This window comes from Lepidochelys kempii, chromosome 16 (genome assembly GCF_965140265.1).
Source record: "Lepidochelys kempii isolate rLepKem1 chromosome 16, rLepKem1.hap2, whole genome shotgun sequence".
In the NCBI taxonomy this organism is placed as follows: domain Eukaryota; kingdom Metazoa; phylum Chordata; order Testudines; family Cheloniidae; genus Lepidochelys; species Lepidochelys kempii.
Genome location: NC_133271.1, coordinates 29,726,200 through 29,743,569, shown reverse-complemented (window position 1 = coordinate 29,743,569; position 17,370 = coordinate 29,726,200). Strand labels below are relative to the sequence as shown.

At 41.1% G+C, this 17,370-nt stretch overlaps 1 protein-coding gene across 7 annotated transcripts in view; it reads left to right on the top strand.

Annotated features, from left to right (window-relative positions):
* Window positions 1-17,370, top strand: part of GARNL3 (GTPase activating Rap/RanGAP domain like 3) — a 238,284-nt gene that overhangs the window by 61,480 nt on the left and 159,434 nt on the right. For 4 of the 7 annotated variants that reach the window (XM_073314498.1, XM_073314503.1, XM_073314499.1 and 1 more), the window contains one exon: window positions 7,643-7,712. In XM_073314498.1, the coding sequence (XP_073170599.1) occupies window positions 7,643-7,712 (70 nt within the window). Of the gene's footprint in view, window positions 1-2,605; window positions 2,668-7,642; window positions 7,713-17,370 lie in introns of all 7 variants that reach the window. The other 3 variants (XM_073314501.1, XM_073314496.1, XM_073314500.1) reach the window with 1 other exon arrangement.

Sequence of the window (17,370 nt, the reverse complement as noted above, 5' to 3'; positions counted from 1 at the left end):
TTATTGAATAAGAGCCCAACAGTTACTTTCTGGCAGAAATAAACAAGCAGAGATGACATCACATTTTCCTCTCCCACATGGATGGAATCAGTGAAGGTATGAGGGACAAGAAATGGTTCACTCCTTCACTCCCCCCACCCCAACTTCTGTCCAGCTGTAAAGTGAAAGGAGCAGCAAAAATGAACAATTCTTTCCTAGCTGTGCTCCCTCTCACTTTTGATAGTCACAAGAACTCCCTTCCCCCATTTGTACTATTTTTCCCTGTTGTGGGAGGCTGGATGACATGAGTGAGAGGAGGAGGCTGGGACATGAACTGTGTGTGAGAGAATATAAGGGAGATGCCCACCCTTTCAAGAATTAGAAAAGGGTCTCATTTATTCTATCCATCTTTGACTTCTCTCTTTCTTGCTCCACCGATTTAGGCTATGTCCAAATCTTGTCACTTATTCCTCTAACATCTGTAAGATCTGTTTTTTTCTCTCTCTCCATATAACTAAATTATTTTCCAAGCCTTTATCATCTACTGAATTGATCAGTGCAACCTCTTCTCCTTTGCGCTCCCCACATCCATGTCACCCCCTCCAGTTCATTCGATACCTAACCACTAACATCATCTTGCTTGGCTGTTGCTCTGATCGCAATCTCTCTGAATCCCTCCATTGACACTCCCATTTCCACCACGTAAAATTCAAGTTTGCCTGAACCTACATGGACCTTCACATTGCTTCCCCTCCTTATCCATCTGCTATATATGTTCTCAGTGATTCACCAATGATACCAATCTCTACTGTCCATTATTTGCACAAGCATCTCCGTGCTTTCTTCCATACCATCCTCTTATGCATGTAATACACTTTTGAAATTGGGCTGTAAGGCCTCTACCCTAAAACCCACTTCATTATAGAAGTGTACAGGAAATTGTTGATAGTGGCTGAGAGCCAATCCAATATAGGGATTGATGACTATATATATTATATGGGTTGCTGTCTCTGAACCCTGTTAGTGTTACATAACATTTCCCATTATAACACTGTATTTTCAATTGTTTATAACTTTTCCAAAGTTTAAATAACTCAGGTTGACTCATTCCATGTTTGGTCTCTGCCTTGCATGTTTTTTTCTCAGCAAAAACAGTTCAGCCATAGTCAAAAATAAGGTCAGAGGAAAACAGGTAGTTTTAACAATAACCCATTTTCCTGACCAGTTTTTAAGGAGCTTTTGTGCCTTGTGGATTTGGAGCAGGAACCTGAAATTTGACAGGGGCTTGTCCTAGGGTTACAGTAGTGCCTTTTGCCGTTTCTGTGAAAATCCATTCAGATTTGCACAAGTTATAAATCACAGGCTTGCTACTAAAATATCTGAAAATTCCATCTACATGGAGTGTGCTTGCCAGCCTCCCTGAGCCTCCTGAAGCAACCACACAGACCAGATGGGATGGGACATCTGGATGGGACAGACAGTTGCAGCCTATATCGATGCAGGATCTCATAATTAGTCTCTCCCTTTCTAATTTCTCCCTCTTGTTGTCCTGCTGTTAGTAATCATTTTTCTTGTCTTAAATAGATTATAAGCTCTTTGGGACAGGAACTGTCTATTTATATAATTGCACAAGGCCCAGAACAATGGTGTATTCTGCTGATTGGGGCATTTGGGTACTGTTGTGATTATTGCACCTGAAAAGATACCCTAAGCTCAATTGTAAAAGGTATATGAAAGTTCATAAGACTTTACAATAACCATGAAAAATAGGTCAAGTTGTTTACGACAGTGAATGTTATAATAGGTTCAAGGAAACCAGACAGAAAAACTATCTGTCCAAACAAAATGACCTACTGATATAAGTCAACGACTGTGGGGAGATCATACTTGGTAATCAAGAAAATGTGGGAACAAAGTTACCTCTCCCAATTTTGGCTTACAGAAATTGATTTAACTGATGGACAAAATAATGAGGATAAAATATGCTGCTCACTTTTACTACTTTTTGGGGCTCTTAAAAAAAGAGATTTTGAAGGGGAAACAATCTTCTCTCAGCTCATCTGCCAGCATTGCAACTCATCTTGACTCATCTAAAGGACTTTCATCCTGAGACGAATGCTGGTTGGCCTTGGTCTTGTTTAAGGAACTTTGTTTTCATCTGTAAGGGCTGAAAATCATCACATTATCATGACATCCAGTCCTCAGCCCTCCAGTGGAGATAGCTAATTATCAACATTACAAAAGCTTGTAAGATCCTATATTGTATTCCCTTCCCTTGCTGTGGTGTTTTCTTCCCAACTATTTCTTTCCTCCTGTCTTATCTCTCTCTCTTGGCTTTTCATCAAATCCTGAAGTCAGCTATACTGCATTCATCATTACTGCCTTGTCAAAGGATCCAGCCAGATGATGCCCCTGACCAGATTGTAACTAATCAAGCTTCAAAGAGCAGGTGTTGTGTGGTTGACTTGCCAGCCAAAACATCCACTCATAACTAACCAGTGGTCCAGTGTTTCCTTTTCTATCCTGTTTCTCCTTCACCTTGAGTCTGTTACTTAGGAACAGGACAAGTGAATCTCCTTCACATCAGGACTGAGAGTAAAATTAACTTTTTCCTTTTTTTTATCAGAGAAAAGTTGTTCTGAAAATGGGAGAGTCTGATACTTTGACTCCAAAAGGAGACAGACTTTGGTAAGGTCTGAAATTTATTTTGCATAATCACTCAGTTTCAATATAAATGCTTGTTTTAATTTCTTGGGTGTGTTTTTTTTTTTTTTTTAGTTTAATCAGTATATTTTTAATTTGAATGAATGATTTTGGGTGTTTTGCCAAGTAACAGAGTAAACCCAAGGCCTCTATTTAAAACTAACCCCAAACGTATCTCTCTCTGTTTAATGTTGGACAGTGAAAGAGTTTAACACGTTTAACTCTTTAGGCCTTTGAGATCAATATCTATACAGCAGTACTACTGCAATGCAAATAGTACACATCAGCTCAAATGGTAGAGGTAAGGGGGCGAGCTTAGGACTTCGAAGACCTGGGTTCAATTCCCTGCCCGACCACATAATTCCTATGATCTTGGGCAAGCCAATCTGTGCTAAATTGGGGATAACAGTACTTCTCTATGTCACACATAAGTACTTCAGACAGATATGTGGGATGTTACTACCTTGAAGTTATTTCACTGAGACCAGGAAATCATCCGCAATCAAATCCAGGTGCATTGTACAGCCACTCAAAAGCTAAAATCTTAAATTTGTGTAAAAAACCATTGCTCTGTTTTAGGAAATGGTGACAAAACACATGAGGCCAACATTTCATGTTTTATTGTTTGAACTGCCAAATAAAATACAGTAGATTCTGCATATTAGAAACCTCTCAGTTCCCAGCAAAAAGTTGTTGTTTGGAAGTTGCCAATAAGTGGAAGGCACTGTTTTCAAGGTGTGACAAAGCTCCTCCTCTGCCTTGGTGGGTCTTGTGCTTTTTGACAGCTTTGCTCACCTCAGAGGTTCACGGCAACCCTCAATTCGGCTGCTTCTGCTAGAGGCTCAAACCTGCTGTTCACTCAACTAACCTCATCACTGGCCAGCATGGGGGAAACGGAGAACAATCCCCACAGTCTCTGTGTCCCACCGAGTGAGTTGGGGACAGGCCAGATCCCTTTCTAAATTATACCTTCCCTTCTGGTGTTTCTCACAGACCAGGTCAGCTCCTCCTGTGTCCGACCAGGAGTTGGGGGGATGAGGGGAACCCAGGCCACCCTCTACACTGGGTTCCAGCCCAGGGCCCTGTGGATAATAGCTGTCTACAATGTCTCCTGTATCAGCTGCATGACAGCTACAACTCCCTGGGCTACTTCCCCATGGCCTCCCCCCAGCACCTTCTTTATCCTCACCGCAGGATCTTCCTCCTGAAGCCTGAGCTTGTAACTCCTCACTTCTCCAGCAGCATGCCTTCTCACTCCCTGCTCCTTGCATGCCCCCCACTAACTGATGGGAGGTCCTTTTTAAACCAGGTGTCCTGATTAGTCTGCCTGCCATAATTGATTCTAGTATGTTCTTAATTGGTTCCAGGTGTCTTAATTAGCTTGCCTGTCTTAATTGGTTCTAGCAGGTTCCTGATTGCTTTAGCACAGCCCCTGCTCTGGTCACTCAGGGAACAGAAAAGTGCTTATCCAGTGGCCAGCATTTTTTGTTTAAAATGTAAAATAAGTTTTCAAGAACAAAATTTGTCTGCTTTTTATGGTTGGCCACCTCCACTTGTAAATCCTTCTCAGTCTTGTGTACAGTCTCATAGCCATTCTCAAAGCCATGATTCTATCATATCTTGTGGAAAACGTCGACGGCACTTAGGTGTTCTATAAGCGAAGGCTCTTCAGGTTCATCATTCAATGCAGTATTGTCTTGTACCTCTTGTGGCTCATCAGCCTGTAGGTGCTTCACAGCGGCTGCTGTCTCCAGAAATTCTGCATCAGTGAACTCACCTTCCATCTGCAAATGACTGTCATATTCAACAGTGGTCTCAAATTCATGTGCTTTTCGTTTCTGGAACTGATGCATTGGCCAGCACATTGATGTCTACCAGACCAGCACTTTCTGTTGCTGTTGAAAACTGCTTCAGAAAGGAAGGGTTTGCAACAATCTTGGGGAGAACAACAGCCCATGGCTTCTTAACAAGATGAAATGCATCAGTCAGAATTGTTCTCTGTCAACATCCAATGCTTGTAAGTATGAGTCAGCATCAAGAGATGTGATGATGCATGCAGTAAGATGATCATGGTAGAGACCACTGAAGTTTTTAATGACACTCATGTCCATTGGGTGCTTGGCTAAGGTTGTGTTTGCAGGGAAGAATATTAACACGATGTGTGATAGCTCTACATTAAGTGAATGAGCCGGGCAATTTAGCCACTCTTCAAACAACAAATTTGCATCCAGGCATTTGCAGAGCTTTGGTAGATCATGGCAGCTTTGAGTGGTCCTTAAGAAACAATGAGGCCACTTGCTCTTTTCAACCACCATAAGATGGCATTTCTCCATTCCATCCATGTTTGCACAACACACCAATGCAATGTGGTCCATAGCTTTATTTTTTTCTTTCCCCTCCCACAAACCCTTCTTTTATCATGCTACAGCCTCTGTTGGGAAAGCCCAGTAGAAGAGACCAGGTTCATCAGCACTCAAGATGTCACGTGGCTGGAACTTCTCTAGAATGCTGGGTAAGATGTCCATCCTCCATTCAACAGCCACCAGAAGATCAGTGTCTTTTTTTCTCGCTGTGCTCTTTATGTTGAATCACAGTGTGGTGGGCTTTCCATTGACTAAGCCAGCCATCTGATGGGTTGAACTCCTTCCCCTGCTCTGCTGCCAGCAACTAGCTTTATTTCTTCTTTGGTTTGGAGAGTTGAGCACCTTGGCCAAGCTTATGCTGAAACCAGAGCCACAGGGTTTCACCAATGTCTGCCTCCTTTCCATTGTGTTGATGCCTGCAGTCTTGGTATGTGCTGCTTCTGTGCTCCTGTAAAATGTTAGGGCTGTTCTTTAGAATGGGTCCAACAGTGGACTTTGAGATACCAAATTTATGGCTACATACACTTGCTGAGCACAGGGCTCACACAGGGGCTCCAGAACCCAAACTTTATTGGTGAAAGGTAGGTCCAAGCATTTGGAAGCTATGGTACACAGTGGAAGTGTTGAGCTATGTGTTCTTAGAGCCAGGAAATTGATTACAGGTAGGAACTCTCCTCTACAAAAGATGCTAATAAGCACATGCCTATTGCCGGTATCTGAATCCTGTTAACATTCATAATGTAATGAGGTTGGTTCCTGACAGAGTATTGCCAGTAATTGGAAGTTGCTATTATCAGTATTGCTGTAAAGTGGAATCTACTGTAATTTATTTTTAAAGCCTTAGTTACATGTAATATAGTATAATCACGGCATGTGGGATAATCTGTTTATATTTATTTGTGTGGTAAGTGGTAAAAATTTTAAAAGTATGTAAATCTCACTTTCAAACATGTATATGCTTTTGAAAATCCTATCCAAGATCTGAATTACTTCCACAGAACTCAGTTCTTTTATCCAGTTTTCCATACTTCACTAAAGAATATAGTGTTTTTTTCAGTCGTGTGTGTGTGTGTGTAATTTATATAAGTAGGTGGTGGGTGAATAGATATAGACTACATGATAGAGTGTGTAGTGTGAAGGTTTTGTTGGCATGACTTTGGGATGGCAACTATACCCATCAGCAGCTTAGCTACTTGTGTAATGCCTGTCATCTCAAATGAGTACCAATAACGCTTCCTTGTATTTTCTGTATAATGCTTATATTTGAGAGAGAGTATTTTAGAATTATTTTGGCAAGTTTTAAAATTATTAGAGCTGTTTCATTTGTATTCTTCCACCTAAATTTATTCTGCCTTCATTCCAACCACACAGAAGTCAAAAGGAAATAAAATAATTAAAGCATTTTAAATACCTGTAAATACAACCCAAAATAGCTTTTCTATAGTAAAAATTGTAATTTTAAATGTTGGTACCTTGGGGTCCTCTAGGGCTGAAGCAAGTGTTGTGAGTCTTACTGAAAGCTAAGAAATTCTCCTTCCATACACTTAAAGCTGCAGTTTCTACCATTGATTATTTCAAAGCTATCTAACAGGATATCTGTTCTTGGTCTGTGATTGACTGACTGTTGTCCATGTTACATCAAAGCAATTTTTTGAGGAAAATATTTTTGTAGCAAGTTGAAAAAAAAACTATATAATAGTGGTGACTGTTGGAAGCTAGTGGTAGGTTTGGGTTGTCAGGAAAAGTGCTGGGGAGATGGACTAGTATACAGAGTGCACGTCAGGCAGTCAAAGGTTTATACTAAATTGCAGCCTTGCTTTTTTTTAAGATTGTATTTATAACATGGATATCACCACTATATATGTGGGGCCAAAGTGTACTATAGGTATTGAGAAAGGAAAATGCATTTGCCACTTGTTCTAGGTACACCAAACCCATAAATTGATATACATTATATTCATACGAAATAACTGTTTGAATGCATGTGTGTGCACCCACAGACATTTAACTTGGGGCTAGACTTCTATTTATTCTGAGTGAGAATTTTATTTTTGTCACTAAAGCCTACAGGAGAAGGAAACTATAAACTAATTATTGTTTTTTAAAAAACTTCAGAAGTAAAATCGTATTTTTATTTTCTATGAGTATTTAGGGCATATAAAGAGACTCTCCTGTAAGAAAGTTAATTACAGCATACCACATGTCAGCAAATATAGCTCATGTAGGCAGTCCTGTTCTATGTGTTAAGTTTATTGCAGGGTTTCTTTTCCCTTAGGTTAGGCAGAGATCTCAAATGAAATTTATAATTACCATCCACCCTGGAGCTCTCAGTTGATCTAATGACTAAATATTTAATTTAATAATGGTTTTTCCTTCTGATCAGGCTCAGGCATTTCATTCTCTTTCAGGGTAAAATGAAAGCTAGACTGCAATGGCTGCTAGAGGTTTTGCATGTTGTAAGGAGGGTCCCCTGCAGTGGTGAGCCTATGCACCGCAAACCTTGTTCAGCAGGAACGATTTTTGTCAATGGGAGCTGAATATTGCAGGAGCTTTAGGGCCAGTTAACTATGTCTACTGATGAAGCATTTCTGTTCCAGCTCTGTCTCTGAAGACTTGGGCTGTAGACGTGGAGAGTTCAGCAGAAAGCATTATGGATCTGTGGAGCTGGTAAGTTTATATAGACCATTCCATGATTCTCAGTTGTTCTGAATTTTAGCAGCTTGTAATGCAGAGCTTGTGGAAATCTATTTTTGTTTATGTGCAGGTGAAATATTATCACAAAAGCATCACAAATAGCCTGAAAAAATAAGGTTCTTAGGCTGAGTTTGAAAATTATAATGTCTTAAATCTATTTTGAAGTGCATATTTATTATCTTTGCTTGCAGACCTTTCACTCTAATCTAAATCTTCTCTGCCAGTCAGCTGAAAAATAGTATGTATCTAGCATTTACCTTAAAAATTCAAAAAGATTGAAAATTAGCCTGTTTTGTTGATATTAATTTGAGGTTGACAAAAGAGCAGCACTATGATTTTATAATTGATTGATATTTTGTGTGTGTGTTTGTTAATGGGGTGGAGTGGAGAGGTTGAAGTTAAAAATGGAGGTATAATTTTATCATAGAAAAACCTCTGCCCAAAAAAATCCATGCTAATTTATTTTGTTTAAGATTTTTCTTCAAATCTAGGCATGAAGTGAACATTTTTACTTCTTAATGAAGGAAGAATTTGGATACTGCATAAATTAACAGAGTATCAGTTATTGAAACACTGTCATTGACTATAGATAGCTAGAATTAAATTGTCCAAGTTGATACAGGGAAACTGAGGGAAGGGAAGAGGGAGAAGCTGTAGTTTTATCCTTAATATAGGAAGGAATCTGGAATATCTTATTAGATAGCACTGCAATTTCAGGCTAGTAGAAAGTGTATTAATTGATAAGTATGCCAATTGTGTACACTGGTAGATTATTGTTCAGCAGTACGGTTGTGAGGAGACCAAGGATCAGATGTTTATACACACACACACACACACATACACACACACAAAAACACACACACACACACACGTATTTTCTATACTAATTCAAGGTATTATCTCTGGTGATTAATAATAAAAGAAATAATCATAAGAGGGCAAATTAACTGTTGTCTGCTCAACAGACTATTTGTACCTACTGAAAGTATTTAGGTTATTATTTGAAAAACTATCTGCAAATTTTTATTCATCGGTCCAAAGTACACTAATTTAGGACAAGTAACCTTAATTTTTGGTTTGTTTGTTCTTTATCTGTTTGACATTTTGGACAATCTACTTTTGGTATCACATATGGGTAGAAACTAAATTTTTTTCTGTCACAGTCGTAACTGTGGCTACAATTTTGGTGATGAGGTGATGGTGTTCACAGTAATTGCGAATTTTAATAAAGTTTGTGACCCCCAGGAGTGGTGGCTCCTGTGGTACCAGTTCCCTGCTGTGGGCATTGCAACCTGGCCCACATGGTAACAGCACAACTCAGGTTTGGCATGTCTTCCCATCTGTAGATGAAGATGGGGTGGATGTGCCAAACCTGAGTGGTGCGGCAACCTAATGCACAGAGTTACAATGCTAGGAGCAGGGAGCCGGAGCCAGGCCCAGCCCGTGGGACAGGAGCTGTCACTGTGAGGTGAGAGTGGAGTGGGTTTGATCTTCTGCCCTTCCAGTCTCTTGATGCCTCCCCTCCTTGGTGGGGTGTCTTGCTCTCCAGTCTCCCCTCTTCTCCAGGGTTGGCTTGCTCTCCAACACCCCTCTGGAACCCTTCTCTCCTCGCTGGGCTGGGCTGCTCTTCAACACGCCTTTCCCCACAACCCTGGGCTATGAACTTTCCATGACTATGGATTTTTTTCCCAGCACCTGTGCTGTGAAATTGACTAAATTGTAGCTTCATTTATATTTTTCTATCTGTTCCCCTAACATCAGGTTTTAAATGTTAAATAATGGCAGACATGGAACTGAAATTGAGGGGACGATTTTGGCTGTCATGAAACGTGGTTTAACTTTTCCCCTGTAATTCTTCAGGCTTTTAAAAACAAAATATTGAATCAATGCTTTTTTTTCCTAAGCCTGTTCACTGCTTGAACAATTTTATTTTCTGCTGGGGATTTCCACCCTTAATGCAACAAAACCTGATCTACCCTAGAATTTCTCCCTAAATTTTCCCACTAATGTTACCACTGGTGCAACTATACCAGTGGTAGCAATAGTAGGAGATCTTGTGTAGACAAGGCACCAGCAGCTGCTGGTGTTTTTACTTACATGCGTTTTTGTCCCGCTGTGATCACGATTTACATATTGTATTTTAATCCAGTTATAAGCATTTGTTCTCACAAAAATCTTCTGAGGTAAATAGTATTATATCCATTTTGTTGATGAGTAAATTGAGGTACAAAGGAGAAGTGACTTGCTCTAGGCTGCACAGTGAGTCATTGGTGGAGCTGGAAATGGAGCCCATCACCCTTGACTACCAGTCCTCTACTCTAAATGCAGCACACACTGCCTCTCTGTACATACACACCACACATTTCCAAATGTATTAGTTAATTAAATAACATTCATATTAAATAGGCTTTAGTTTGAATGTCATCATGTAAATTTGGCAAGTCTGGTTTAAGAGTCTTGTGAGCTACAATTTCATAAAATGTTTAAACAGTCAAAGCAGCTTTTACAGTTGATATACTTTAGTTCAACCACAACTTATCGGGCTGGATGCAGTAATAACTTGGTGAAAATGTATGTCGCAAGATATGTAATAGGTTGGACTACATGATCACAATGGTCCCTTCTGGCCTTAAATCTATGAATACATGAATTTATAAAAAGCAGTCTTTAATGATCCAAAAAATGAGTGAAAAAAATCAACTGAAATAGGAAGGGAAGTAAAGGCAAATTATAACCAAAATAATCTTCTTGTACCCAATTTTAATTGTTTTCTGATTTATTATTTAGAAATCCTTATAGACATAAGCTGAAGAACTCTAGTGATCAGCTTGATTCCTCCTTAATAAGTTCAAAGAATAAATTACTTATATGTATACATCAGTTTTTAATATGCATCCAATACAGTATTTCTGAGCACATGTACTATATTTAGAATAACATGCTGCTTATTTAAAAATCAGATTCCTTCCACCTCTTAAATATATATATTAGGGCTGTCGATCAATTGCAGTTAACTCACGCGATTAATTCAAAAAAATTAATCACAATTAAAAAATTAATTGTCGTTTTAATCGCATTGTTAAACAATGGAATACCAATTGAAATTTATTAAATATTTTTGAATGTTCTTCTGCATTTTCAAATATATTGATGTCAATTACAACACTGAATACAAAGTACACTGCTCACTTTATATTATTATTTTTTATTGCAAATATTTGCTCTGTAAAAATGATCAACAAAAGAAACCATATTTTTCAATTCACCTCATACAAGTACTGTAGTGCAGTCTTTTTATCGTGAAAGTGCAACTTGCAAATAGATTTTTTGTTACAGAATTGCACTGGAAAACAACACAATGCAAAACTTTAGAGTCTACGAGTCCACTCAGTCTTAATTCTCGTTCAGCCAATCGTTAAGAAAAACAAGCCTGACAGGGTCAGGCCAGATGACTACAGGAGAGTAATAGAAGGCAGATGTATTAGCCCTAGGTTAAGTAGGTCCCTTTTCCCTGGGTAAGGTAAGAGGGAAGGTTCCAGAACAATCAGGAACCTTCTGGAGACCATTAAGACAGACTGGCTGATTAGAACATTTGCAGCCAATCAAGAAGCTGCTAGAATCAATTAAGGCAGGCTAATCAGGGCACCTGGGTTTTAAAAAGGAGCTCACTTCAGTTTGTGGTGTGTGTGTGTAAGCAGCTGGGAGCAAGAGGTGCTAGGAGCTGAGAGTGAGAACACATACTTTTGGAGGACTGAGGAGTACAAGCATTATCAGACACCAGGAGGAAGGTGCTATGGTGAAGATAAAGAAGGTGTTGGGAGGAGGCTATGGGGAAGTAGGCCAGGGAGTTGTAGCTGTCGCACAGCTGTTCCAGGAGGCACTCTAGACAGCTGCATTCCACAGGGCCCTGGGCTGGAACCCGGAGTAGAGGGCTGGCCCGGGTTCCCCCCAAACCTCCCAACTCCTGGTCAGACACAGGAGGAGTTGACCTGGACTGTGGGTTCACGAAAAGGGCCAAACTGAGGGCTGCCGTGAAGCTCCAAGGTGAGCAAATCCACCAATAAGCGCAAGACCCACCAAGGTAGAGGAGGAACTTTGTCACACACGTTTGTTTACATTTACAGGAGATGATACTGCACACTTCTTATTTACAATGTCACCAGAAAGTGAGAACAGGCATTCACATGGGATTTTTGTAGCTCGCATTGCAAGGTATTTACGTGCCAGATATGCTAAACATTCGTGCTTCGGCCACCATTCCAGAGGATATGCTTCCGTGCTGATGTTGCTTGTTAAAAAAAAATGTGTTAATTAAATTAGTGACTGAACTTGTGGGAGAATTGTATGTTTCCGGCTCTATTTTACCCATTTTCTGCCATATATTTCATGTTCTAGTAGTCTTGGATGATGACTTAGCACATGTTCATTTTAAGAACACTTTGGCTGCATATTTGACAAAACGCAAAGAAGGTACCAATGTGAGATTTCTAAAGATAGCTACAGCACTTGACCCAAGGTTTAAGAATCTAAAGTGCCTTCCAAAATCTGAGAGGAATAAGGTGTGGAGCACGCTCTCAGAAGCCATAAAAGATCAATACTCTGATGCAGAAACTACAGAATCTGAACCACCAAAAAAGAAAATCAACCTTCTGCTGGTGGCATCTGACTCGGATGATGAAAATGAACATGTCAGTCCACGCTGCTTTGGAATGTTATTGAGCAGAACCTGTCATCAGCATGGACACATGTCCTCTGGAATGGTGGTTGAAGCATGAAGGGATATATGAATCTTCAGCGCATCTGGCATGTAAATATCTTGCGACGCCGGCTACAACAGTACCATGTGAAAACCTGTTCTCACTTTCAGGTGAACAAGAAGCGGGGAGCTTTATCTCCTGCAAATGTAAACAAACTTGTTAGTCTGAGCGATTGGCAGAACAACAAATAGCACTGAGTGGACTTTTAGGCTCTAAAGTTTTACACTATTTTATTTTTAATGCAGTTATTTTTTTTTGTTTTTTACAGTGCAAATATTTGTAATCAAAACTAAATATAAAGTGAGCACTGTACGCTTTGTAGTCTCTTATAATTGAAATCAATATATTTGAAAATGTAGAAAACATCCAAATATATTTAAATAAATGGTATTCTATTATTCACAGTGCAATTAATCACAACAATTTTTTAAAATTGCGTGATTAATCACGACTAATTTTTTGAATCGCTTGGCAGCCCTAATATATATGTCAGTCTCTCTCTCTCTCTCTCTCTCTCTCTCTCTCAGTATTCATTCCCTACTCAAGTGAACACTGGAGTAAAAGAGATGGCCTTTGTGTGTCCTTGTGTTGGCTCACTGCAGGCTAATGACAATGCCATTCACTGGGATAGGATGCCTCCATCTGTGCCCATAACTGAATTGGGTATATAGGTTCCAGAAATCCTACCATTCAGCACCCCCCCCTTAGAGGTTACAGGTTTTTCTTTTCTCCAGGAAAATCAGGATGGAATTACCAAGACAAGAGCACTCTAACAAAACCAATATTTATTATAAACAGAGAGCAAATGGAGTTCTAAAAAATGGCTTGCCTTACATATTTAGATTTATACTTCTCATACAGTAAACTAGATACAGCTTTTTTTCTTTTTTGCAGAGAAAAAAAATCAAGTGAATAGCTTACCTCCCGTGAAAGCAGTCTAGTCTCTGACTCCTCTGGTGAGCCTGTCAGCGTCACTTGTTGTCCAGAAAGAAAGGTCTCCCTTCCTTCCTCAGCCTGTCCTCCCCACACCACCTGATCCAAGCAAGTGATCCCTGCTTTCCAAACCAATTTTTATCAGATACAGTTACACACACACACACACAAAATGGGGGAACATACATATACATGAACATGCCGTATCCTGCAGGAGCGTGACTCATTAGTGATGGGTTTCAGAGTAGCAGCCGTGTTAGTCTGTATCCGTAAAAAGAAAAGGAGTACTTGTGGCACCTTAGAGATAATAAATTTGTTAGTCTCTAAGGTGCCACAAGTACTCCTTTTCATTAGTGATGATTAGCTTCCCTTTCAGAGGCCTAACAACATACTTCAAAACCTACCTTTCACAGACCATGTTGTCTGTTGGCATCTATTTTTGGTCAAGCCTTTTGTTAAACCTCTGAAAACAGGTTTTTTTTTTTTTGGTCATGAATTCTGGTCAGGTCCCCAGACCCTCTTTCACAACTTTTAATAACAAACTAGAGGTGGGATTTTCAAAAGTGCTAAGTGTTAGCCTTATACTGCTCACACATTGAGTACTTCTGAAAATTCCATGCTTTGACTCTGAAACCAGCAGATAGAGCAAATTCTAACCATAGATCCTCCACTTTTCCATGTGCAAAGTGGACTTCTTTGACCTTGCCTTCTCCATTATGAACATAGAGCAGTGTGTACATATAACAGAAAATAGCCTACAAAACTACATTGCACGCACAATTCTTCACCGAGGGAGAGTATGAAAGGGAGCATGAACTACAGGTGACGGGTATTAACCACATCACTTAATGTACTACTGGAAGGCGCTTAGATACTACAGTGATGAAGGCAGGAGAAGAACCTATATAGAATTACATACAGCAAATACATTGAAAGACCAGTAAGTTGCAGACTCAGCAAAAGCGGTCAGAAGCTAGAAAAGGCCAACATTAAGGTTGTTTATGCCACTTTAATATGGTCTCCTTTGTGCATATGCATTTTGATACAGATTTTGTGTGTGGCCATTGGAGATTTTTGCCTTAGCGGTACCCATAGGGCCGGCTGTAGCGTCCTCTAGTGTGCCGCATCCATGCCGCGGTATATCAGGTGCTGCTGGCCCATGCCCTCTCAGTTCCTTCTTACTGCCCATGGTGGTCAGTCAGAGCGCCTCTCTTTTTTGTCAAGAGCTAGTGGTTTCTCCCATTGGACTTCATGCCTTCGGGCCTTTGTTCGATTGTAGTTAGTGTTAAGTAGTTAAGTGCATAGTTAGCTGATAATTAGGGTCCCAGCAGGGACTTTGCCCCAAGCTCCCGGGTTTAAGCCCTGCTAAGTCTGTGGTAGGCCTATGCATGTGAGTGTCCCCCACAACAGTTGCCTTAAGTGTTTGGGGGAATCACACATCATGGAGTGTTGCTGGATCTGTAAGAATTTTCGGCCTCACACCCAGAAGGAGGAGGACATTTGCCTTAGGACTCTTCTGATGGAGTCTGCTCTCCACCCAGCTTCCAAGCCCTCTATGCAGGCTGCACTGAGTATTTCGGCCTCAGTGCGCCGCCAGCACCTGGCTCCTCTTGGCACTATTTGCTGTTGCCGGTGCTGAAGAAGAAGGTGAAGAAGTGCTCGCTGGCACTGAGCAAGGAGGCCCAGGGGTCATCGGTAGAGGGACCACCCTGTCCGCCAACCTTCTCCGGAGCAGCGCGAGTGTGCCTCCACGGCTGGGGCTCTTAGCCCTCTTAAAAGTCCGTCACTGACTCTGGTGAGCAGTATGGGACCTTGCCATTGTACCTTCACCATCGCATCCCAAACCCAGGCACAGAGAGAGCACAGGTCTCCACCTGCTCCTATGACGTCTTCGGTGCCGCAGGACCAGGCCAAGGCTCCCCGAGAGGACAGGCCAGCCGTTAAGACCCCTCCGGGGGCAGGAGAGCACCGTAGGTCACCGGACAACATTGCCAAAACTCTCCCCCGGATGATATTCACCAGTGCAGGATTGGCATTCCCCATATTATGACCGTTTGCCCTATCGCCTATGTGTGTCTAGACGTCAGTCCCGGTCGCCGGCACCATGGGACCACTCCCCCTTGTGTTACCAGTCTCCGCAGCACTGTTTCCCCCCCCCCCCCCCCCAGTCTCTCCAGCACTGGTTCTCCCTGGTATAGCCTCTGGTCACTTAAGCCTGGTCAGCGCTCACTGGTGGGCCACAAGACATTTTGTTTAAATTGACTGACTGTCTGCATGCACAGCCCTCCGCATCTCCCAGTGGCTGCGGTTCGCCATTCCCAGCCAATGGGAGCTGCGGGAAACAACGAGATCAAGTTGCACCTGGCAGCTATTTCTGCATTTCACCCTCTGCTTTAGGGCAGATCCCTGAAAGAGCTAGAGCACCTGTACCCACATGTCCGAGACCCAGTTCCCCCTTGGGACCTGAATCTGGTGCTCTCAAAGCTCATGGGCCCTCCTTTTGAACCCCTAGCCCCCTGCTCCCTCCTACTCCTTTTCCGGAAGGTTTTCTTCTTGGTCGCCATAATGTCGGCATAGCAGGTGTCCAAGATCAGGGTGCTCATGTCGGAGCCACCCTATACAGTCTCCTACAAGGACAAGGGCCAGCTGCGCAAGCATCCGGGTTTGCTGCCGAAGGTTGTTTTCCAGTTCCACACAGGCCAGGACATTTACTTACCGGTCCTCTGTCCAAAGCCTCATGCATCAGATGAGGAGTGCAAGCTGCATACACTGGATGTCAGACAGGCGCTGGCCTTCTACATCAATAGAGTGCGACTGTTCCATAAGTCAATGCAGTTGTTTGTTGCTGTCATGGACAGGATGAAGGGCTGCCCAGTGTCAGCCCAGAGAATTTCCTCTTGGATCATGGCATCAATCTGCCACTGCTACGAGCTGGCGAAAGTGCCCCTGCCAGCGATTTTGACGGCTCTTTCCACTAGAACGCAGGCATCTTCGGCAGCCTTCCTGGCGCAGGTGTTGATCTAAGAGATCTGTCGGGCAACCACCTAGTCGTCCATCCATATGTTCACATTGTACTACGCACTGACTCGGCAGGCGCGAGATGATGGTGGCTTTGACTGTGAACTCTGAGCCCGCCTCCATTGATACTGCTTGCGAGTCATCGAGATGTGTTGCTTACAGGGTGGATTTGATTTAAATGAAATTGATTTAAATCACTAGTCAGGAAGACTTGATTTAATCATGAATTTCTACATAAAAGTGCTTTCATGTTGGTTATAACCTTAATACATATTCTTCACAACTCAGAGATAGATATAGGTTTCATTTTTAGAAGGTACACACACATATTTTTAAAGTGATTTATTTTGAAAACTTTTCAGATTAAATTTACAGCTATATCAGAAAATGAATGATTGTTTGGTAATTTCATATACCAAAGGTAATTGAAGCAGATATTTATGAAGTCATTGGGAGGTGAACTATCTCCAATTCAACGGCTTAATCATTAATATTTGGAGGATTTCTTGCTATGCTGTTATTAGGAGGAGAACATCACCAGACAGACATTTCAATTGTTTTATTTAACTAAAACAACAACATTATGTATTCTGGACTTTTTTCTTCAACAGAAAACATATAATATTTTAACAAAACAAGCATATGAATTTTTGAATTTAGTTAAACATTCAAGTTTTTTAAAATCAGGTTTGTTTTTGTTAAAATTATTTTTAACTAAAATAGTTAAATATTTTTTAAAAAAACAAAACAAAAATTAAATCAACGGTGTCGGCCAGGTCAACATGAGAAATGTAAAAAATTGGCTTCTGCAGCTAACTCAGTTGTCTTCACCTTTATTTTCCTGTTTGTCCTAATATGGATAAGAAAAACAAGCTTTCCTGCTCTTTCAGGTCCCAAACAATTTTTAAATTTGGAATGAATTA